At 40.1% G+C, this 24,175-nt stretch overlaps 1 protein-coding gene across 2 annotated transcripts in view; it reads right to left on the bottom strand.

Annotated features, from left to right (window-relative positions):
- Positions 1-24,175, bottom strand: part of UBTD2 (ubiquitin domain containing 2) — an 85,872-nt gene that overhangs the window by 12,253 nt on the left and 49,444 nt on the right. For both annotated transcript variants that reach the window (XM_061616892.1, XM_061616893.1), the window contains exon 2: positions 19,140-19,376. In XM_061616892.1, the coding sequence (XP_061472876.1) occupies positions 19,140-19,376 (237 nt within the window). The remainder of the gene's footprint in view (positions 1-19,139; positions 19,377-24,175) is intronic.

The following is a 24,175-nucleotide window of genomic DNA, read 5'->3' as shown; positions in this document are numbered from 1 at the left end:
GGTAGACTCCATCCACCATGTTCCTTTAATTGCTTGCCCCATTAATTTTAATCCAGATACTCTCAGTGGAGCTGCCAAGCTCATCGTTCTGTATTTCTGTGCAGGGATATTTCTATTTCTTCTGTTCTTTTTGAATAGGTTATATCCTTCAGTTGCTATATTCCAGTCATGGAAGTCATCCCACCAAGTTTCAGTTATACCTATCACGTCTTATTTACCCTCCTGTATTAAGAATTCAAGTTTGTCCTGCTTGTTTTCCATACTCTGGGTATTAGTATACCGACATCGAAGACTATGTGTTTTACGGTCTGGCTTCCTTCCTACATTTTTATGAAGACCATTATTAGTCCCCATTAGAGCAGTTCTCTCAGTTCCTGTGCATAAGCTTTTGTCAGTTATTACCACCAAGTTTACATCTCCTTCTCCCTTAGGATTCCGTTTAAAAATCTGATGAAGCTCTATATGCTGTGGCCAAATACATTCTTCCATGCTTGTGAGGTGCAACCCATCACTTGCCAGCAGTTCATCTTCTAGGAAGTTTAGCCCATGTTCCCAGAATCTATATCTCTCTGTTAATACTTTAAAAGTATTATGAGTTTTTGCTTCTTCTGAAAAAAATGAGCTAAAAAATTATAAGGAAATTAATTTTGTTAACTGTTTCTAAATGCCGCCCTGGGCTCCTGCTGGGAGGAAGGGTGGGATATAAATAAAATAATAAATAAATAAATAAATAGCTCCTTCAGCAGCGACAGCTCTTCATTCCAAGTCAAATCTGAATAACTAAGTTGCTGCATGCAATTGGCTTACCATATGATGCAGCCTCCATGTAGTGCCATTTTAAATAGCTACTAGTTACAGCATGCTTATATCAGGCTCTACTGCTTTTATGCAGAAGAAAGTGGACTGTACCAAACACAAATGAACTGGGAGGCAGGAGGCAGAATGTCATACTGAAACTGTAATATATAGCAAGTTTTATTGTAGAATATAAAGAGCCCAACCCATTTCAGCCAATGCCTTCTTCAGAGACAAAAAAAGTCTAAGAATACTTCAGAAAGGCATCTGTCTCTAGAAGGACTGTTCTTGATACAAAGCTTTTTTCAAGAAGGAGTTGGCCGAAACATGTTGGGCATTTCTGGAAAATTTTGCATGGGATACTATGGTGTTATTCAGGCTGCAACACTATCTGCCAAAGCACAGCATTTATAAAAGATGTTAAGATCTTAACAGAAAGGATACAAGGTTACTCTTTCCTTTACAGTGTTTCCATCATGAAGGTGTCATGTGGCCTAAACTAGTTACAAAGATCACATGTGGCTCCAGAGTCCAAAGCTTCTGGAGGGCACCAGGTTGGGGAAGGTTGGCTTACACATTTAGACAATTGAAAATGCCAAACCCATACTCTGAGAAAGATGCAACACATTAACAGGTGACAAAGCAGGGAGAGAAAATATTCTTGTTTTCAAGAACATTTCAAGGAAGAAGAAACTGAAGAAGGACTGGAGCACACAGGTGGAGTTAGGAGGTGAAAGCTGAATAAGTTTCTAAAACCTCTAGACACATATCATAGCACATCGAAAAGGAAATAACATTGTTCCAATATTGGAATGTTTGGCTAGAACAGAAAAAACCTAAACTCCCACATTGTTCATTTAAGGTAGAATTGATAATGAATACTGTAACTATAAGAACTTTAAAGGTTAAAAGTTCAAACTGAGCACTCATAGTTGTGATAAATCCTTAATTGGCCACAACCTAGATGCAAGTCAGAAAATGACAGGCAAAAGCACTATGGAACAGTTGTTTAGCAGCAGATAAGATCCTTGTAGTGTATTTTACAACACAACATGGAAAAAGGAGTCAACATGTATTGCTAGCATTATGTAAAGCTTCTCATAATGCTGGTGGATAGGACATCAGCACACATATAAGATCAGAAAGTCACTGAAAAACCCGGTAGTTCTAATGAAGATTGAGAATACTACAGAAACAAAGCATTAGTAAAAGTGAATTCAAGAGAAACTAGATTGCTTATTTGGTGGGTTGTGACAGAATAAGTGATGTCAAAGTTTCTAACCACTTAGCTCACAATAAGAACTTTTCTACTCATAAAGCTTTGCAGCATTAAGCATGCAGCACCTGTCTCCCTTCTCTCATTCAGTGAATCCAAGCCAGAGTGCCTTACTGTTGCCTGCACTTTCCTTAAAAGAACCACAAGCTCCCACAAGCATTTTTCCCATTTACTTACCTGGCACTGGTGGGGTGATATAACTGGAGGCAAGGTCTCTAGCCCTCTCTGTTGCCTGTTTCATGGGAGAGGCTTGCTGGTAAGGTTCTGGGGACAGCGTTCTACCCCCATCAAACGCCTAATGCCATTGTGAGAGGAATGGGGTCTGAAATTAGAACTGGGCTGGGGAAAAAGAGCTACCTTTAAATAGATTTTTTCATTGGGGTGGGGGTGGAGAAAGCTTGATTTGTGAAGTCCAATTTTGAATTGAGCTGCAGGAAGTTTGCCAGTTACTTGACTGAACTTTTCTGGAGATTTGTTCATGCTTCACGGCTTTTATGATTAGACAATACCCGTAGGTATGCTAAATGATGCTATTTATCCAGCTCTTGATGGTGGGGAGATGTGTAATTTGTTCCTTCCCCTCTTCAGTCGAGGCATACATTTCCTCTCTGGTTGCATTATTGCTTGCCACAGAGTGCTGGAGTGCGTCAACAGTATCTAATGATTAAATTCTTCCTGAAGCACTTCCCTGGGTAACAGCAGAAATGATAAATTAATGAAAGTTATAACAAAGTTTTAAGGGAGCAGAGGTCATAGCAAGGAGCACCAACTACCTTACAACTGCTAGACATTACTATTGATGAGTCTATGTGAGGTGACCTCACTTGTCTAGTTTTCCAGATACATACGGAATCACCATTTAAGTAAGCCTAAAAGCTTACCCAAAAATTAGAAACTTTTAAACAAAGGAATTAAATTTCATTCTCAAACTTGACAGAGCAATTATACATCAATTATATTGCCATCCTACCCCATCCCCTAGGGGCTAAGATTATTTTATTTATTATTTGATTTAGATCCCACCCTTCCTCCCAGTAGGAGCCCAGGGCGGCATTTATTATAAATTCAAAACACACCATTATAAAGTCAACACAAAAATGCCCAATTAAAAATGATGTTAAATAGATAAAATTACTCCAAATCAGCTTAACCCCTGTTGTTAAAACACGAGTCTAAACAAGGTTCTATAGTGTTATCCCAAACTACTCTAGAATGGATGTGCCCAAATCTCTAAAGAATTCCATAGAAGTGGGGTAGTCACATGATGTTCTCAACTTCCTTACTGTTTGGTATATGGATAGAAAGCACTATTGCAGGCAGGGTACAGAAAACACTATCAAGAAAGCACTATTATTTGATCTTCAGTGTTGTAATCCTCAAGGTTATGACAGGACACAAGGGAGAAAGTGGTCTCTTAGGTACTTCAAGCTGTTTATGGTTGGGTTTTTTTTAAAAGGCAAAGTACAGTTCTAGTGCCATTTCCAAGCCAAAAGTCAGACTTTCAGGAATCATGCTTGATGCTGGAAGGTAAGTGCTTGCTCAGCAATATTCCTCTAAAAGTAAGGCTAGATGCAGGTGGGCAGCCTTCAACAGAGTCTGTATCCAGGGGGCCACATGACAAAAGAAGTTTACTGAGAAACTGCTCTCCCTCAAAAATACATTAATAATCAAAGCCAGCAGATGACACAGCTTCTCCTGGCTGATTTAACATAACCAGGGGTAGAATTCAATGTAGCACTAAGGTAATAGTTCTGTCAGCGCAAGGATTTCTCCTTCTTCAACGGAACATTCTCCCTTCTCCTCCACCCAGTGAAGCCCCTAAATCTGATCTAGGAACTCTCCCAACCCTCTGGAACAGATTTGGGGGGAGAGAGGGGAGAAGAGAGGGGGAGAGTGAGGGGAAGGAGAGGGGGGCAAGTCCTGCTGCACAAGCAGAAATCCTTGCGCTGATGGGATGCATTAGTAGAAAACTGCCTCGGGTCTTAAGTCTGTGGAAAAAATATGGATAGTATAAAACCTTGATTTGTTTTAACTATGGTTTGGCATTATGTGAGAACCAAGCACCATTCCTTAGTCATGGTTTGCTTGACCACCCCACTGCAGATACTTGCGAACCTACAAAGGAAAGAACAGCAGAAAAACAAGCCAAACTTTGGAGAAACAAGCTATGGCTTGGTTGTACGTCTGTGGGACAATTATTAATCCAGTGGTTGCATACAGTATCAGAGATGAAGTACAATAGTTCCTTAAAGATTATTATTGAGTTATTATGTAGGAAATTGACAACTTATCCAGAAATGAATATTTGAATATGTGGAAAACTGCATTTTTATTTTATTATCTGACGTTTCCATCCTAGGCCTCCATTTGTTGACCAGATCCCTAGAGCATTTAGCACCCAAATGCAACTATTCTCATCTCAAAAGCTGACTTGAAACAAAAATGGGTGAAAGTAGGTAATACAGGAAGAGCTAACAAAAATATATTAACAAAAACTAGTCAGACAAGTATGTGCAAACAGGATATTTTGCCAGTAAAAGGACAGCACAAACATAGCTGTATGGCTCTTGACTTTGAGTAAATGAATTCTAATTAACTCCAGAGAATTTTGCATTAGAAGAAGGCACACAAAATCCTACAGCCCTGCTAGGAACCTAAAGCCTCTGTTTCAGTACCTCAGGGTCAGGGAGATCCTGCGTTCGAACACAGGGCTTCCTGGTTTGCATTATGTTTTCTACCCATGGTGTGGGGAACAAGGAAGACAGTGCACCATTTTGCCATGGAAAGAATTATAGCAGCCAAGTGAAGCAATGATACAAATCTGCATATTTTAGTTTCTTGAACCAATTAATTTTATCTCTTATAATTCTTTGTATGAATCTATGAAAACGGATGCATCTAGAAATCTGAGTTGCTGATATACAAATGCCTGTAAAGGATCAATAAAATGGCTGGCGAATTTTATTTATTTATTTATTATTTTGTTTATATCCCACCCTTCTTCCCAGCAGGAGCCCAGGGTGGCAAACAAAAGCACTAAAAACACTTTAAAATGTCATAAAAACAGACTTTAAAATACATTAAAACAAAACATCTTTAAAAACATTTTCAAAAAGCTTTCAAGACATCTTAAAAAGAAGGTTAAAACAGATTGTTTTTTTAAAGAAAGGTTTAAAAACATATTAAAAAGGTCTCAATTCATGCTTAAATCTTCCAAGCAACGTTACTGTGCTACTGTCTGTTCTCTGCTTCACCAGAGTTGAGCTCTAATATATTTGGAAAACAGCAAAAAGCATTGCAGCTCAATTCAAGACAAAAGTATTAATGCAATATTCAGCTTTCCACTTCTCTAAAATTATCTGCCATACTTATACACATCTCAAAAAGTATTTCAGTGATTTCCATGGAAGCATTTTGATATTTACACTTAGAGGTCAACATACTGCCCTTTAAAAGCAAGTATCTAAGAATGCACATAATTTTCTGCTTCAACTGCTTCGCAAAACAGTGATAGAATTTGATGAATTGTGGAAGCTGGGTCCTGTAGTTTTAAAAAAACAGGGACAGACATTATTAAGATTTTCATTGGGGGTACAAGAGCTGAAGTGACCAGCTGTAAAAACTAGTAAGTGACAAGGGTGGGAAAGAAATATTGGATAGTTCTTACCACTGAGGAACAAGGAATAGCACTGGAAGTGAAGAGACAGGGGAAAAAAAGAAAAGCTTTCTGCGCAATGAGTTCCATAAAAAAAAATCCCTACTATGATAATGTGTGCATTTTACTTGCTTCAAATTCAGAGATGAGACAGATTTTAAATGGGCTCAGCAGATAAAGAGATGTTGTAGAAGTTGTGCTGCTGTTTGAAAATCATTCTGGGATACTAGGGAGCATGAATAGTGAACTGAGAGTGGGTACACATCACATTTTGCCTGCTTCAGACAAGGTTTTTTGTCTCAATGACAAAACCATTAAAAAGACCTCCCTATTTATTATTTTATTGCAAATTTAATAAGGGAGGAAAAAAGAAAAAAGGAGGATGGGAGGAACTAATCAAAATGAAACAAACTGTCTCCTGTCAACTCACATGAACAATAATAATTAATACATGCATCTTAGATTACACATATAGCTCAATATATACTATCTAAATGTCCAAACAGGTATCCAAGCTAAGTTGGTGTTTACAAAAAGTGTGTTCAAATGTAGCATTAAGGTCTTCAGACCATTGCATAATAGATAGCGGGTATTTATCCTTCCAGGCTTGAAGTATGTCTCTGATGTTCCTGGTCTGGCAGTAGTCAAAACTGAACAAGAAAGTGTTTATCTGCCCCTTGGGGCACACATATACTTTTAGGGCTTCTCCCTCAGGGGAGCAGCTTGAATGTCTATTTGTGCATTTTAGCTCTAGACGTTTCTACGCTGTTACTCCACATAGTGCAGATCCTATGTATCTGGCTGCACACGACCATAAAGAGCCATCTACATTTCACTCATTCAAGGATCATTAACTATGTTTAGGAGCATTTAAGAACAATCCACAACATAATATGGGAATTATATTTTATAATTTGTAAAAGTCAGATTATAATACAAAGGTTACAAGAATCATGTGTTATTGGCACTTTAATATGTAGGCTTTACACTTTGGTAAAGAACAGTAAGAATAATTTTACAGTAGCTCAGAGAGGATGAGCTTAAGTACCTCTCTCACTCATCTTGCCCTGAGAGAAGAAAGTTTCTGTTTGCTTTGTATATCTAGACAGAGGTGAAGAAAAAAATACAGCAGCTGCCCCTTAGAAGGACTCACTACATCATCACAATCAACAACTCAGCCTCCTAATAAATTATTCCAGAGAGGTAGCCATTTTCCTCTATAGTATCAAAACACAATGAGATATCTTGTGACACCTTAAAGACAAACAAATGTCATGGATGAGAGTGTACTTTGTCAGATACAAAAGTGTTACTCAGGCTTGGAATCTAAACAGAGAGAGAGAGAGAAGTAAAAGGTTTCTTACCTTGTATACTTTTGGACTCAGCAAAGTCAAGTGATCCTATCCCTATCCCTTGCATTTCATATCCTTTCGGCACTATTTGTTTACAGATGTTGTTCTCTCTACATGTGCATCATTTATAACTGCTCACTGGAGACAACACTTCATATATCTGATGAAGTGGCCTCTACTCCATGAAGGGCTCAATCCATAATAAATTATTTATGCAATATATCTGTGTCCTGCCTCAACAAGAAGCTTTGAAGTGGCTTACAATCAGACATTTATTAAATTTATACCACTTTTCTTTGAAGGTATTCAGAGTGATGTATATGGTTCTTCTCTCATTAATTTATCTTCACAATAATCCTGTGAGGCAGGTCAAGGTGACAGATAATGACTAGTTCCAGGTTATTCAGTGAGAGTCATCACTAAGTGAAGATTTGAATCTGGGTCTTCCTGGTCCTAGTCCAGTCAATTACCTTTACTAGTCAATTACCTTTTATTATTTATACCCAATTTCTTCCAGAATGCCTCTCCTAATATGAACCTACCTGTACACGTAGATCTTTGTCTGAGGCCCTTTTCCAGGTTGCCCCCCCCAGGCCTTTTCATTTGTGGCTCCCCATCTGTGATAAAGACTTATCTTTTTCCCCAGGAATTTGACAGACAAAGATACTGTTTGTCATTAGTGTGCTGCCAAAGTTTCCTGTGGCTGTTAGCAGGGTAGTAGTGTTTTGTTGTTTTTGTTTTCTTTTTATGGTATAATATATTTGCGGTTTTAACAGTGCTGCAAATAATTTGGAGACCTTCAAGTAACAAGTAACTAATAAAACCATAAAATCAGTCAAGCAATCCAAATTGTATGATACACAGAATATAATTTAAATGCAAATACTCTTGCACTGCACATCCCACAGTAACCAGAGATCAACTTTTCCCTAGAATTCATGGTAGCTGCTAAAAGGTTGCATTTTTTTCATCACCCAAAACTAAAACAAAGAGAATGCTAGTTAGGCCATGATGGTGTGGCACAATGCAAAATGGCTGCTGCATCTAAAAAAGCATGGAGACAAGACCACAAAATGGTGTAGGCATCCCCCCTTCTAATCAATAGGGAGAAAAAACGACACCTACATCAGCCACTGCTGTGCTCGCTCACAGAAAAAAAACTCTTTGCACATCTTCTCTGCTCAGAACAGAAGGGAAGGAAGAGAGTCAGTCCAGGCATCCCATGAAATGCAGGCATGTTCAAGGTGGCATGTTCAATACAGGAGAGGCTGATCCAGGGCCAACAGGAACTCAGCAAGGAGCGCAGTCTCTTGTGTATTGTGGATTTTTGAGGAGATATTTACTAAGACTTTTTGTGGGCACCATCGGAGGTGCTGGTGAGCACACTAGCACTTGTAGGTACCATGTTGACAATTCCTAAGACCTAGTTCTTGACCATGCCAAGTTTGTGGAGGGTATGAAATGTAACACGCATATCTAGCTGCTTTTGTGCAATAATAGTACAGGATAAAACTGTATCAGAAGCTGCCCCCATTTAATCAGTAGCATTTAAAGCTATTGAGATTTCTGTAATGCTGGAGGGAGATTGGGGAAGCGAGGAGGTCTGCATTATGTCAAAAAAGTTTAGACAGATTTTTAATTGTGCTGACTGTTTTATGATAGGTTGTGATATTGTAGCTTTGTAATGATTTTGTGGCCTTTGCACTGTTATGTATTTACATTTTAATTTCTCCCCTTTATAAATCACCCTTAGAATATGGTAAATACGGCCGCATAAAAATTACATTTTTTGCATTGGGTTGCAATACATGGCATGAACCTTAAACATGCACAGGCAGTAAAGTCTGAGTTAGGTATACACACAGATCTGTACACACAGTGCTGTGTGGTTCACAGGATCTATTTACCTACTAAAAAGTGGAACCAAATATGAAAGGTACGGTATATGTACTGGACATTCAGACCAATGGATGTATGTGCTCAATTTTTAAAAAAATAACCTCACTCCATAGAGTATATATAAAAGTGTCAAAATTATTAATGTGTACATTCATCCTCACAGAGGAGTCAAAGTGAGGAAGGAACTGAAAAGGGTCGCTCATTAAACAGCAATAATAACTGCTGGTTAAAATAAAGCATCACTTGAATAAGACTAGACTGGCCACTGGTCTGATCCATCCGGGCTTTTGTGCTCATGTAAGTTGTAAAGAGACATTTATATCCAGCTGGCACTGATCTTCCCTTACTAGTAGCCTTGCTTGGGTAGAGATGTTGCAACTGACCCAGTAACCTTTGTTTCTCTGGCTGCTGCCAAAGTCAGAGGATACTTAACAAAGAAACAGATTTATATGGCTATGGGTCCCTTTAGGCCAGCAGTGGAGAACTTCTGGCCCATGGGCCGGATCTAAGTCACCAAAGCTCCTCCCCTCCCTGAAGCTCCGCCCCTCTGCAAAGGCAACAGAAACCCAATTAAGTGTCTCCTTTTTTGCAGCTGCTCAGGTCTTTCCTAAACAAATCAGCACAGTCTCTTCCACAATCTCTCTCCCACCCCTGTTCAGCTATTCAGGAAACAGCAGAGCATCAGCAAAGAGAAGAGCTGCTCCAGTGGTTCCAAAGGATTCCTCTCTGTGCACTGAAAAATATCTCCCTGTCTCAGTGCAGAGAGGAGGTGATAGGAGCTGCTATCCAGCAAGAGCAGCTTGCAGCATTTTCTCTCAGTGTACTGAGACACAGGAGTCCCTTTCTCGGTGCACAGGACCAGCTGGGGGGGGGATAGAGAGTTTGTCTGCTAAGCGTCTGCTTGTGACTGTGTGTGTATGTGAATTAAGGGTATATGATTGTGCGCTGTCAGGCCCTGGCTAGTTCTGGGTCTGGCACCACCCACTTTTGGAATGCAGCCCCTAACTCAGCCTTCAGTCCCCCCAAAATGGTTTCCTACACCTGCTCTAGCCCCTTCCCACCAGCCTTTAATTCCTTTTACCTCTAACCTAGTTCCTAATCAGTTTAATCCTTGTAGGATGAAAAGCTGCTGGGATACATACACAAAAAATGTTATCTTAAACTACAAACATGGCTTTATAAGGTATAAGGGTGTGAAGAAATATTGTGTACATGTCTGTTTATGGTTTGTGCTTTGAAAAAGATTTCTGTGTGGATGCAAGAGTATAGCTGTCAAAGCTTAAGGTCTTGTGCTGTTACTCTGTTGCTGGCCTGTTTAACAGTAGCTGCTCAGTGACAGGTTCTAAAAGGGCAGAGAGACATGAGCACTTTTATTATTTATAGACAGGGCCAGGATCAGGAAAATTCATTTTGGTTGGCCTGGGAAACAACAGACTCCCCTGGCTTTTTTGCACTGTCATGTTTATAACAAAGTCCTTGATTTCATATCACATATTATGTGTATGATCCTTTAGAAAATATATAATTTGTTCTGGCAAACAATAATTTCATTGAAAGTAAATGTGAGATATATCTAAAAGAGTTATGCAGGCTGTTTTTATTTGAATGAGTATACATAGATTTGTATGTAATTTGTATATAATCCATTCAGATTGTTTTTAAATGTTGAGTATTCATGTGATGTATTATACAGCCACGAGAGTGGCTGTATACTATAGTCAGCATGGATTATTCGCATTCCACAATGTTAAATTGAAAATAATCCCCCCATGCCATTCTGATCCTTCCCATAAACTTGTTTCAAAACAAAACCTCACAAAATTTGTAGTCCTGAACTCAAAAACGTTTGCTTAACAACCCTCTAAGTTTTCATGGCAATACACAAAATACTCAGAGATAATTGGAGTTCAAAGTGTAAAAAGAGAGAGAGAAAGTCCCTTTTGGACTTTTTTCTGTCAGTGGTCTCATAATTTGCTGAAATTCATTAAAAATCAGCCATGTTCACAGAGTACCTGTAATCCTATTACTGATCTTGCCCCATACTCTGACCTTCATCTTCTGCAGTTTAAAAAAGGCCTGGCTGATTTTTAATTAATTTAAGAAATTTAACATTAAAGTTCATGATAAGCCCAGGCATGCTCAGTAAGTATGTCTTTGAATTGATTGCTATTGATGTTGACATTTGTATTTTTGAAGCCACTTTGAGCATATCTGTATGGAAAGGTGGCATATAAATTCAAGTAATAAATCATAATTATACAACCATGAGAGTGGCTGTATACTATAGCCAGCGTGGATTTTTCACATTCCGCAAGATTAATTTGAAAATATCCCCCATGCCATTCTGATGCTTCCCAGAATCTCATTTCAAAACAAAGCCTTACAAAACTTATAGTCCGGAACTCAGAAACGCTTGCTTAACAACCCTCTCAATTTCCATGGCAATACACAAAACAATCAGAGAGAATAGAGAGTTCGAAGTCTAAAAGATAGAAAAAACCTCAAGAGCCCTTTTGGACTTTTTTTCTGACAGAGTTCTCATAATCTGTTGAAATTCATTAAAAGTCAGCCATGTTCACAGAGTACCTGTAATCCTATTATTGACCTTGCCCCATACTCTGACCTTCATCTTCTGCAGTTTAAAAATTAAAAAAGTACCTGACTGATTTTAAATTAATTTAAGAAATTTTGACTTGAACCCAATGATAGTGTCAGGCATGCTCAGTAAGAACCAACTGTCAGTGTTCTAAAAGCCAGACTCACAGCTGCTTGGCTTGGCTAATCAGGGGGCCAAATCCACACCAGACTTTGATTTCACTTGAGACAGTCATGGCTTCCCACAAAGAATCCTGGGAAGTGTAGTTTGTGAAGGGTGCTGACGGGAAACTCCTATTCCACTGAGAGAGCTCCAGTGGCCACACTGGTTTAACAGTCAGCCACTCTGATTGAAGGTCTGTGAGGGGAACAGGGCGTCTCCTAGCAACTCTCAGCATCCTTCACTAACTACACTTCCTAGGATTCTTTGAGAGAAGCCATGACTGTCGAAAGTGAAATAAAGGCCTGGTGTGGATGTGGCCAGGGATAGTTTTGGTTTAAATTTGGGTGGCCACATGCGCCTGCTATAGAATAAAAAGGTGGGGGAAATGCTGAAAAGCAATGATACTGATCACAATGTTTTCCTTTTGGAAAGGAAAGGAGCTTCCTCTCTGCCCAGTGCCCACCCACCCAATCTCCTCCCCTCCCCCTATCCTCCCTGCCCCTCCCCAGGGTCAGTGTTGGACTACGACCTGGGAGACCAGGGTTCAAATCCCCACACAGCCATGAAGCTCACTGGGTGACCTTGGACCAGTCACAGTTTCTCAGCCTCAGAGGAAGTCAATGGTAAAACCACCTCTAAATACTGTTTACCATGAAAACCCTATTCATAGGGTCACCATAAGTTGGGATCAACTTGAAGGCAGCCCACTTCCATTTTCAAACATGATTGCACAGAAATAAATCCCATTGAACTCTAAAAGTATACAAAGGAACAAACCCACCCTCCTTTCTCCTCCCTCCTATCCCCTCCCTCTTGCCCATTCCCTCTCCCTTCCTTTGCCCCTCCCTCACAATCCCCATCCCCTTTCAATCCCCTCCTTCCCATGGCAAGTTTTACATATCTTAAGCATGATTGCATGGGAGTAAATACCATTGAACTCTATAAGTATGCAAATGATCAAATCTGCCCTCCCTTCCCCCTTCTTTTGCCCCCCTCCAATCTGCTCCTTCCCCTTCCCCCTCCCCCCCATGGTTAGTTTTACCTGTCCTATAGGAGTAAATCCCAATGAATCCCGTGGAACTCAATAAGCATGCAAATGATCAGATCTCCCTTTCCCCTCCTGCCCCTCTCCTCTCCCTTCCTCCTCCGCTCCCCTCTTCCTTCTTCCTCCTCCTCTGCCCACTCCAGCCCTCCTTCCCTCCCCCCCAGTCAGTTTTACCTATCCTAAGCATGATTGCATGGGAGAAAATCCCACTGAACTCAGTAAACATGCAAATGATCAAACCTGTCCTCCTCCCCTCCCCCTCCTCCCCTCTGCCCTTCCTCCCCTCCCTTCTCCTCCCCTCCCCATCCCCTGTGGTCAGTTTCACCTATCCTAAGCATGATTGCAGGGGAGTAAATCCCACTGAACTCAGTAAGCATACAAATGATCAATACATTCTCAGCAAACTTGCACAGGATCCAATTTCTTACCTCCCGGATTAAAAAGCAGAGAAATTCACTAACCTTGCGGTTTAAGAACGTACCTATAGCCCACAGATATTTCTATCAAACGTTAAATAGCAGGGAAATTGGGCAGCTATAGCGAATGCACCAGGGGAGCAGGAAACCTGACCTCCTCTCTGAGATATTGTACTGACCTACAGCTGTTTGGATTGGCTAATCAGGGGGCCACACCACTAACTTTCTTAATATTGTTGCTTCCTGCTTGCTAGAACAAGATCAGCACAGCACATGTATTCTTTCTGTTATTTGGGCTGATTGCAGGTGTTGCCATCAGTCACCATATGCTCAGAGGCACATGTTATCAAATTCTTCCAAGCTACACAGGAAGTGGATTGGACTGTGAAAGACCAACCCAAATTGTGTTTGCATTTTGACAAATTTGTAGGGCAGTACAATATCTCAGAGCAGAGGTCAGGTCTCTCTGGTGCATTTACTATAGCTGCCCAATCTCCCTGCTTTTTAAAGTTTTATAGAAATATATGTTGGCTATAGGTATACATGTGATGAAGAACCAGAAATTTTAGAATGCGAGGTGAAAGCTGCTCTTAAAATACTTGGAAGAAACAAATCACCACGAACAGATGGTATACCAATAGCGTTGCTACAAGTTACTGAGACTGAATCTTTCCAAATATTGACAAAAAATTGTCAAGAAATATGAAAACTAAACAATGGCCCACCAACTGGAAGAGTCCAATATATATCCCAATTTCAAAGAAAGGGGATCTTATTGAACTATTTCCTTAATATCCCATGCAAGTAAAGTAATGCTCAAGATTCTACAACAAAGGCTCTTACCATATATGGAGTAAGAAATGCCAGACGTCCAAGCTGGATTTAGAAAGGGAAGAGGTACCAGATATCATATTGCAAACATACGTTGGATAATGGAATCGACCAAGGCATTTCAGAAGAACCCTGTGCTTTATAGATTACAGTAAATCCTTTGATAGTGTAGATCATGAAAAACTATGGAATGCTTTAAAAGAAATGGGGGTGCCACAGCATCTGATTGTCCTGATGTGCAACCTATACTCTGGAGAAGAGACTACTGTAAGGACAGGATATGGAGAAACCGATTGGTTCCCCATCAGAAAGGGTGTGAGACAGGGGTGTATTTTATCACCCTATTTGTTTAATCTAAATGCAGAACATATCATACGGAAAGCGGGACTGGACCAAGATGAAGGAGGTGTGAAAATTGGAGGGAGATATATCAATAATTTAAGATATGCAGATGATACCATACTACTAGCAGAAACTAGTAATGATTTGAAATGAATGCTGCTGAAAGTTAAAGAGGAAAGCACAAAAGCAGGACTACAGCTGAACGTCAAGAAGACTAAAGTAATGACAGCAGAAGATTTATGTAACTTTAAAGTTGACAATGAGGACATTGAACTTGTCAAGGATTATCAATACCTTGGCACAGTCATTAACCAAAATGGAGACAACAGTCAAGAAATCAGAAGAAGGCTAGGACTGGGGAGGGCACCTATGAGTGAACTAGAAAAGGTCTTCTAAACACTAAAGTCAGGATCATTGAGACCATGGTATTCCCGATCTCTATGTATGGATGTGAAAGTTGGACAGTAAAAAAAGCAGATAAGAGAAAAAGCAACTCATTTGAAATGTGTTGTTGGAGGACAGCTTTGTGCATACCATGGACTGCAAAAAAGACAAATAATTGGGTGTCAGAACAAATTAAACCAGAACTGTCACTAGAAGCTAAAATGATGAAACTGAGGTTATCATACTTTGGACACATCATGAGAAGACAGGATTCACTAGAAAAGACAATAATGCTGGGAAAAACAGAAGGAAGTAGAAAAAGAGGAAGGCCAAACAAGAGATGGATTGATTTCATAAAGGAAGCCACAGACCTGAAATAAGATCTGAACAGGGTGGTTCATGACAGATGCTCTTGGAGGTCACTGATTCATAGGGTCACTGTAAGTCGGAATCAACGTGGGGGCACATAACAATATAGGTATGTTCTTTTTTTTGCCTATTAGTGAATTGTTTTTGTTTTTATAGCCCATGTGCTGTTTTAAAAATAAAATCCTTATTTTTTTAGCATCTTGAGATACCATCTCGTTTGTTCTTGAGCTAGAAGAAATAACGACCGGTTAGGAATTATCTTTCGGTTGGGAAAGCCAGTGTGAGCCAATGACCAGAGAAAGCTGAGGTTAAAGTGGACAATTGACACCTGATTATTAAGCTATTCATCCCCAGTGTGTTAAAATTCGCTGAAGATCAGAAAAAGGGAGCTGGTGGCTGGGTTTACAAGAGGCTACCCTGTAAGAATGTCTAACCAGAAAAAGGTTGCACCAGTGGACTTTTAAAATCAGCTAAACTGTATAAGCAGCTAGAAGTACAATCAGAGGAGCTCTAGGGTCAGAGGTAGACTGCCTCCAGTAGCTGGACCAGGTTGTGAGTGAATTTGGTGTGGATGGTTTAGGAAATTTGTAAGGAGGCTGGTGCAAACCACATTATCTCTTGAGTCATCAAGCACATTTAAGACCCCAAAGAAAATATCAGTATCCCTTTAAGTACATAATATCCCTTTAATAAACAATTTTAGTTCATAGTTCATCCCGTCTCCAGTGTTGGTGTCCATCTCATGCTTAAGCGAACCTACTTGGGGTTTTAAAACATTTTAAGGGGAGGGTGGCAGCAGAAAAAGGTTGTATTGAGGAACTCTGAATTATAGAGGCAGGGAGTTCCATGGACCCGGACATTTAAAAATTAAAGAAGCACAAATATCTAATCTAGTTTTATAAAGTGTGAGACTGAGGGAACCATTTCCCTATAGGTGGTGGCAGAAGAGGGATCAGTTCTCACAAAGGTAACTAGTGTTGCTCACAAAATAACTAAAAAAATGTTCAGCTTGTTACAAACATCCTATTCTAGGCAGATAAGAATAAATGTATTCTCATGAGTTGAAGGCACAGGGTTCAGGACAGAAAGAGCTGCTGGAGAAGCCACAGAGATACAGATGCAAAAAGATGCAGCAACTGGGTGAGAGCTCAAACAGAGAACTGACCTCACCTATTGCCTATTCAGCAGAGGCAGGCTGCACCAGAATACAAAGAATGACAGTACAGTACAAGAAACAGAATTGTGGTGAATTTCTCCATGGGCATAAAGCTGATGAGTTCCCTTAAATATTAGACAGGCACCATCTCTGTTATCTTTTCCGCACCTACTGAACACCTTCCTCTTTCAATAAGCCTTTTAAGTAGAGACCTTATCCCAGCCTGTGTTGGAATTGCTCTTTAAGATGTTTTTAAAGCTTTTTCTTTAAAAGATGTTTTTAAAGATGTTTAGTTTTAATATGTTTTTAAAGATGTTTTGTTTTAATATATTTAAACGTCTGTTTTAAGATGTTATAGAATGTTTTTAGTGTTTTGTTTGCTGCTCTGGGTTCCTTCTTGAAGGAAGGGCAGGATATAAATTTAATAAATAAATAAGCTGAAGATAAAGCAGAGCAAGGACATTGATGTAGCAAGAACTTTAACTGTACCTTTCTCTTTAGACGAGCAGAACAAAACGTGTGCATGACCATTTCTGCCTGCAGCAAAGAGGCTGGTAATTTATTATTTATTTATTATTTCAATTTATATACCGCCCTTAGCAGAATAGCTCTCAGGGTGGTGAACAAACAAGATAAAATACAATATATCATAATAAAAATCATAAAAACATATACAAACAAACAACAAAAAAACACTACAAAAACACAATACGACAAAAATTAAAAAATACGGATTAAAAGATTAAAATGGTTAAGAAAATTAAAATGCCTGGGAGCATAAAAAGGTCTTTACCTGGCGCCGAAAAGATAGAAGTGTAGGCGCCAGGCGTACCTCTTCGGGGAGGCTGTTCCACAACTCAGGGGCCACCACAGAAAAGGCCCTAGATCTAGTAACCACCCTCCGGGCTTCCCGATGGGTTGGTACCCGGAGGAGGGTCTTAGATTCTGAACGAAGTGAACGGGTAGGTTCGTATCAAGAGAGGCATTCCACAAGGTATTGAGGTCCCATGCCGTGTAAGGCTTTATAGGTAAGAACCAGCACCTTGAATCTCGCCCGGAAGCAAATAGGAAGCCAGTGCAGACGCGCCAAGACAGGTGTTATATGCGAAGACCGACTGGTCCTCATCAGTAGTCTGGCAGCTGCGTTCTGCACCAGCTGAAGCTTCCGAATTGTCTTCAAGGGCAGCCCTATGTAGAGCGCATTACAGTAATCCAATCTTGAAGTTACCAGAGTGTGAACAACGGAGGCGAGGTCGTCCCTGTCCAAATAGGGGCGTAGTTGGGCTACCAGACGAAGATGGTAAAACGCATTCCATGCCACCGAGGCCACTTGGGCCTCGAGAGACAGGGAAGAGTCGAGAAGAACCCCCAAACTACGTACCTGTTCCTTCAGGGGGAGTGTAACCCCATCCAGAACAGGGTTAACATCCACCATCTGAGCAGGGAAGGCATTCACCAACAATGTCTCGGTCTTGTCTGGATTGAGTCTCAGTTTATTAGCTCTCATCCAGTCCATTATCGCGGTCAGGCAACGGTTCAGCACATCAACAGACTCACCTGAAGAAGATGAAAAGGAGAAATAGAGCTGCGTGTCATCAGCATACTGATGGCAACGCACTCCAAAACTCCTGATGACTGCACCCAGCGGCTGCATGTAGATGTTGAAAAGCATGGGGGACAAAACCGACCCCTGAGGGACTCCGCAATGGAGAGTCCATGGTGTCGAGTGATGTTCCCCAAGCACTACCTTCTGGTGACGATCCGCGAAGTAGGAGCAGAACCACTGCCAAGCAGTGCCCCCGACACCCAACTCCGCGAGTCTCCTCAGAAGGATACCATGGTCGATGGTATCAAACGCCGCTGAGAGATCAAGGAGAATCAACAGAGTCACACTCCCCCTGTCCCTCTCCCGACACAGGTCATCATACAGGGCGACCAAGGCTGTTTCGGTGCCAAAACCGGGCCTGAAACCAGATTGAAATGGATCTAGATAATCGGTTTCATCCAAGAGCGCCTGGAGTTGGCTGGCAACCACCCGCTCCAAAACCTTGCCCAAAAAAGGGACATTCGCCACCGGTCTATAGTTGTTTAAATTATCTGGGTCCAAGGAGGGTTTCTTTAAAAGAGGTCTCACTACTGCCTCCTTGAGGCTACCAGGGACCACTCCCTCCCTCAAGGAGGCATTAACCACCTCCTTGGCCCAACCGGTGGTTCCAGCCCTGCCAGTTTTCACTAGCCAAGATGGGCAAGGATCCAGAACAGACGTGGTCGCCCGAACCATTCCAAGCACCTTGTCCACTTCCTCAATAACCCAAACAAGTGAAAAAGAAGTGATGACTTAAATGACCAAGTGCTTTCAGATGGTTGCCAGGAACTTGTAATGCCTCATGAAGGGATCTCTAGAGAGGTGTCTTGCCAACCTTCCTCAGGACTTTTCCTTGCTTGAAATACCAGAGGCACCAACTCTCAAATCCAATATGACAATGGAGTAAAACACTACTGACATTTGATGCTAATTACTTATTTTCTGCACTTGTGGAGCTATGGTATATACTGTACATACAATTTTAACCCTGGTTAATGGAGTCTGCGAGGAAAATACCCAACTATAGAATGGAAGCTTACAATTTCCTCCTTGCAGTTGCACTGAAAGAAGTAGAGGGGAACGTGTCAGCCAAAAGATCAGTAAGCCTCATTCTCATAATGCTAAACTATTCTATAGTATTAACATCAAAAGGAAGCCAGTATATTCATTCCTATGTGACCTAGCAATCTGAGAAGCTTGGCTTCAGGAGAGTTGTCCAACTGAAATTATTTTCTACTCACTACTGCTATGGTCTATCTACTACGGACATACTTACCATGGGGTAATGTTATGTTTGCACCATCAATGATTGCTTGTGCCAGTTCATGATCATTGTTCTCAAATGCATGTGCTGCAGCCTTCAAGGCATCCCAGATTTCCTTGCGGCCTTCAAAAGCAGGTGCAGTGTCCCAAAATTCATCTCTTTTGCTGCGCAGTTGTCCATCTGTCATTGGATAATCACTTTTCCATTTTGGTTTTTCCTTTTTCAGAGGCTGATTGCGACCTAGTGCAACTGTGGGGGGAAAAGAAACCAGACACTGTATTGAAGCAAGCTTCCTCATTTTCTCTGGTTGAGAGTTGTTCAAATTGAATAACAACAGCTTAAATGTCTATTCTACATTATTCCAGTGGCTTTACTAGTACTGGATGCTTCCTGGGTGTCTAACAGGCAGCCTTGCAATTAATTTCACAGAAGTCACTAGTGTGCAAAATATGTATTTATGGCCCAAGAGGAGGAAAAACAACTTTGGCAAAACTTCTTGACTTGGTCATTTGGAAGAGGTCATTCCTTCCCACAGGCAACTAAGAGCGTACTATTTACAAGCCTGTCCATGAGGTTTCTCTGATTTTCCACAGTCATTTGGTTTCTTCACTTTTTGCAGCAGCAATTCCACTCTGATTAATCACTCACAACAGAAATGGTTTCGGAATGCTGCTGCCCCAGAAATTCAGTAAGAGCCATCTATTAAGAGCATCCCTATTGTCACAAAAGGCAACAATACATGTCAGTCTTCCACTTGTATACACTGCCAGATATGATTACCACAATACACTGAATTGTTCATCATTAAACACAATAGTTTTATATAAAGGAAATCATTTCCGCTATAGTCTCTCTCTCTTTCAGTGCTATATGTTTTGGTCCTTTTAAATAGTTAAAAGCTACCATCAGAACAGAAATAGAAGTCCTTGAGAAACAGACAGAGTTTCAGCCTACCTCATAGCAGATGTATTTCATGTACTTCAGAAAGTACCTATGGAAGTCAGTGGGACTTTTTTTTCTAGATGTAGAATGCATGTCACAAGTGAAAAAAACTGTCTGGAAGCCTCTTACAGGACTAATGATCACCCAAATTATCTCCCTAGGAGAATCTTTGCATATGGCACTGGGGTGACTTAACAGATTTTCACTGAAAGCTCTCTTGAGGATTCTCTCTGGTTCCATCTTCCACTCTAACTACAAAGGCAGTTGTCATTTTTTTCCGGCCATCTCACAATTGTAAATGCCTGAGGTTAAGATGTCTTATATTCAGCAGACATAGCTGGAAGGGGAGATTAAATTTTGCCCAGAGTTTTACTGATCACGTTTGTGAGAATGTTATACTAATCAACATGCAGACAAATATATACAAGTTGTTAGTGGCTCTTCGATGCTGAGCAGGTTATCATATCTCAATTGTCAGATGATTAATGAAGTTAGGAAAATAAGGCAACAATAGTCTGAATCTTTTTGCAATGAATTCCAAATTCTCTGAACATCTAAAATGAAACTTGCACTCTACTGAGTTGTAAGAGTTTTCAAACAATATAATTTTCTTTCACGCATGTCTCACTGCATATACTTTCTATTTCTGAGTAGCAAGAGTTAACAACAACCACAAAAATAAAATAAAAATAATAAATGAAAAGGGAAATCCTCCCAACACCTGTACAAGCAAGTGGCACTCACATTTTCTCACATGAGATTGGTTGCATTTAAATGGCTGCCAGAAATCTAACAGGATATATTCTACAAAACGTTTGGTGACTCCACAAGTGCTGCATAAAAGGCAGTATTTCTCTCTCTTTAAAGAGAGTAACACATACCCCTAGTTTATAGGTAGAAGTTACATTTGTTAACTTCATCCATCCAATGCAATACATTTCTTGGTTACCAATTCAATATAGCACTCATGTCTTAAAAGGAACAGCAGGATGTGCTCATTAAAATATTTATCAATTTCAGACACCAAGGTGACAGTGTCAAGTACAATAAATGGTCTTAAAGGAAAATCAAGGTAAAATATCCACATTGAAAGTGCTGTCAGAAAATGCATGTCATGAATCAGCACAGGAGCAAAGTCTGTCCAATTTACATTTTGTGTGACACTCTTATGCTGTATGGTGTAGTGGTAAGAGTGTTGGACTTTGGTGGCCAGAGAGAGACCCAGATTTAAGACCTTGCTCAGCCAGAAAATGTTTATTGTCCGACTGTGGACCAATTACTGTATCGCAACATAATCTACAACTTGATTATGATAAAAAGGGGGACAGATATGTATGCTGATAGTGTAGGGTAATAATACCCTTTTCTTGAGGAATTTGACGTGCAAATCTGCTGCTTTATGTTCAATATAAAACTAGAACAAGTTGCTTTTTAAAACTACTGACCATTTATAAAATCCAGAACAACAGATGTAACTTCACAAAACACCCAGTTCATTGGCAAACCTCAGATATTCAAGATCAAAGCTTGGTTGAACAAAAAGGGAGCTAGGATTCCATCAGATTCTGAAAAACAAATTAAGCCTCCTTTTATGGCAAACACGCCAAAAAATTCAGTGCGGTTCAATCAGCATTTGTTTTAGTAATAGCTGGCTTTATCTTTGAACATAAACACAATTTGATGTCAATGTATCCCACATGTATTTTCCTTACTTCTCCCAAACATTAATTATTCAAATGGATAACAGGCAATTTAAACCTTCTTATGGTTCCTCAACACTTTTCCTTCTCCCCAGGTATCTACCCTGCTGGGAAGCTTACCCTGCGTGCCGACAGGATACTGACTTTTGTGTTCATAGGTCCTCTTCTATTTACAGCTTATTTATGCTATCTTCCTCCACTATCGTGAATGAGAGAGGACATTGTTTTGGATTGATTAAATGAAAGATAGAGTATCAAAAGTAGAATCTCTGCTACAAACATATGGGAGAGGCAAACTGCTAAGGATTAAATTGTTTAAAGTTTAGAAAATCTAATTCTACAGCTGAAGCACTTTAAGAATAAAGGGGCTCCTGCCTATTTACTATGAGTCGGAACAAATTTCGAATTCCTGTCAAATAGTTAGAACATTTTCAAATACAATGCACCTAAAACGGTCACTTCTCAGACTTTCCAAACTAGTTATTCTAACATGTATAATAATAAAATGTGCAGTTCTTTTGCTCATTTTACCCAAAGTCGGCAAAATGTTGCATAATGTTATGTTAAGTCTCACAGCAGTTTGGGGAAAGTGTAAACTTTGTTGTCCTATAGAAAGAATTTCACCTCATCGTCATCCTCATATGTGTTTGTCAAAGCCATTATTTCCCTTCTTTTTCTATTCCAGGGGTCCCCAACTCATTGCCCATGGGTGCCATGACACCTGTGAAGGCCTTCAGTGATGCCCCCCAACAGGTAGCCCAGAATCTATGTTTTCATTTTTTTAAAAAAGCAGTCTTTAGCCCTCCTAGAATAACGTCATTGAGCAAAATGTGCAGGTATCCTTCTAAACAATTTATGTGAAATGAGCCTGCCTGGCTGCTTCTCCCTGTCAGTATTATTAGCCAATGAGTGAAGTCAGAGCTGTGATTGATAAGTTGTTTGGACACCAGGCAATAGGAATCTCTAGGTCTTAAAGAGCTGCTGTTTTCCCCTGCCTTTTAGTGCACTTCTCTTGTTTCTGTCTTTTTTTCTAGTCCTTGGGATCTCCATAATTTGCCTTTGCCTTTTCTCTGGCAACCAGGATGCATCTTTCCTATACTGAGTTCACCTGAGAGCAGGTAGTCCCTAGAAGCTATTTTCTGCAATTACTACTACAAAATAAGTGTCAGTGGATGTTTAAAAATCTCCCACCCACCCCGGAAGGCAAATGTGGAAACTTTGCAAAGACACTTAGGCATGTCTCCTGCTTTGTAGGAGTTAAAGTCTGCATCTGTGTTGGGATTGCTTTTTAAGATGCTTTTAAAGCTTTTTTTTAAAAAAGATGTTTTAAAAGCTGTTTTGTTTTAATACATTTTTGAAGATATTTTGTTTTAATATATTTTAAAGTCTTTTGCTTTTAAGATGCTTTAGAGTGGTTTTAATGTTTTTGTTTGCCGTCGTGAGCTCCTTCTGGGAAAAGAGGCAGGATATAAATTTAATAAATAAACAAATTAAATAATTAATAAAGACCAGGGACCCATTAAGAATTTACTGTATATTTAACTTACAGTACAATGGTATACATGTTTATTCAGAAATAAGTCCGTTTGCGTTTTATGGGGATTACTTCCAGGTAAGTGGGTACAGGATCGGTTTTGATTTAGGGTTGGCACTAGGGAAAAACAGAATTATTGTGTCTTTAACAGCTATATGTTAGGCAGAAATTTAACAGGTAAAACCTTTTCTAGTATGGAAATATAATTATGGGAAAAGCTTCACAATGAGTACTCTCTAATTTTGTGTTATGCTACATCCCAAGGCAACCATTTTGTGATTGGTGCCCCCACAACTCTCTCAAAATTTGCAATGTGCCCACTGGTCCAAAATGTTTGACAACCCCATGTCTATTCTTTTTCCCATAGACTGTGAGCCCATGAGGAAGAGATCTGCTGCTTCTGTCATCTACCCAGTGTCTAGCAGACTGATTTGCTACATAAATGTTTGAAAAAATGGAAATGGACTGCCTCCAAGTCGATTCCGACTTATGGCAACCCTATGAATAGGGTTTTCATGGTAAGCAGTATTCAGAGGGGGTTTACCATCGCCGTCCTCTGAGGCTGAGAGGCAGTGACTGGCCCAAGGTCACCCAGTGAGCTTCATGGCTGTGTGGGGATTTGAACCCTGGTCTCCCAGGTTGTAGTCCAACACTCAAACCACTACGCTACACTGGCTCTCATAAATGTTTAGTAGCTATTATAAATCCATTACATACGTATTATGCAGAATTTCAGCATAACAGGACATACAAGTAAGAATTTCTCCCTGCTAGACAAGATTACTAAATAAACTTGGACTAGTAATAAATTTCATACGAAAAGCAGGATTGGACCAATTACAGCAAAGCCTTTGATTGTGTAGATCATGAAA

This window comes from Rhineura floridana, chromosome 3, assembly GCF_030035675.1.
Source record: "Rhineura floridana isolate rRhiFlo1 chromosome 3, rRhiFlo1.hap2, whole genome shotgun sequence".
NCBI classification, from domain to species: Eukaryota; Metazoa; Chordata; class Lepidosauria; order Squamata; family Rhineuridae; genus Rhineura; species Rhineura floridana.
This window is presented reverse-complemented; position numbering and strand designations above follow the sequence as displayed.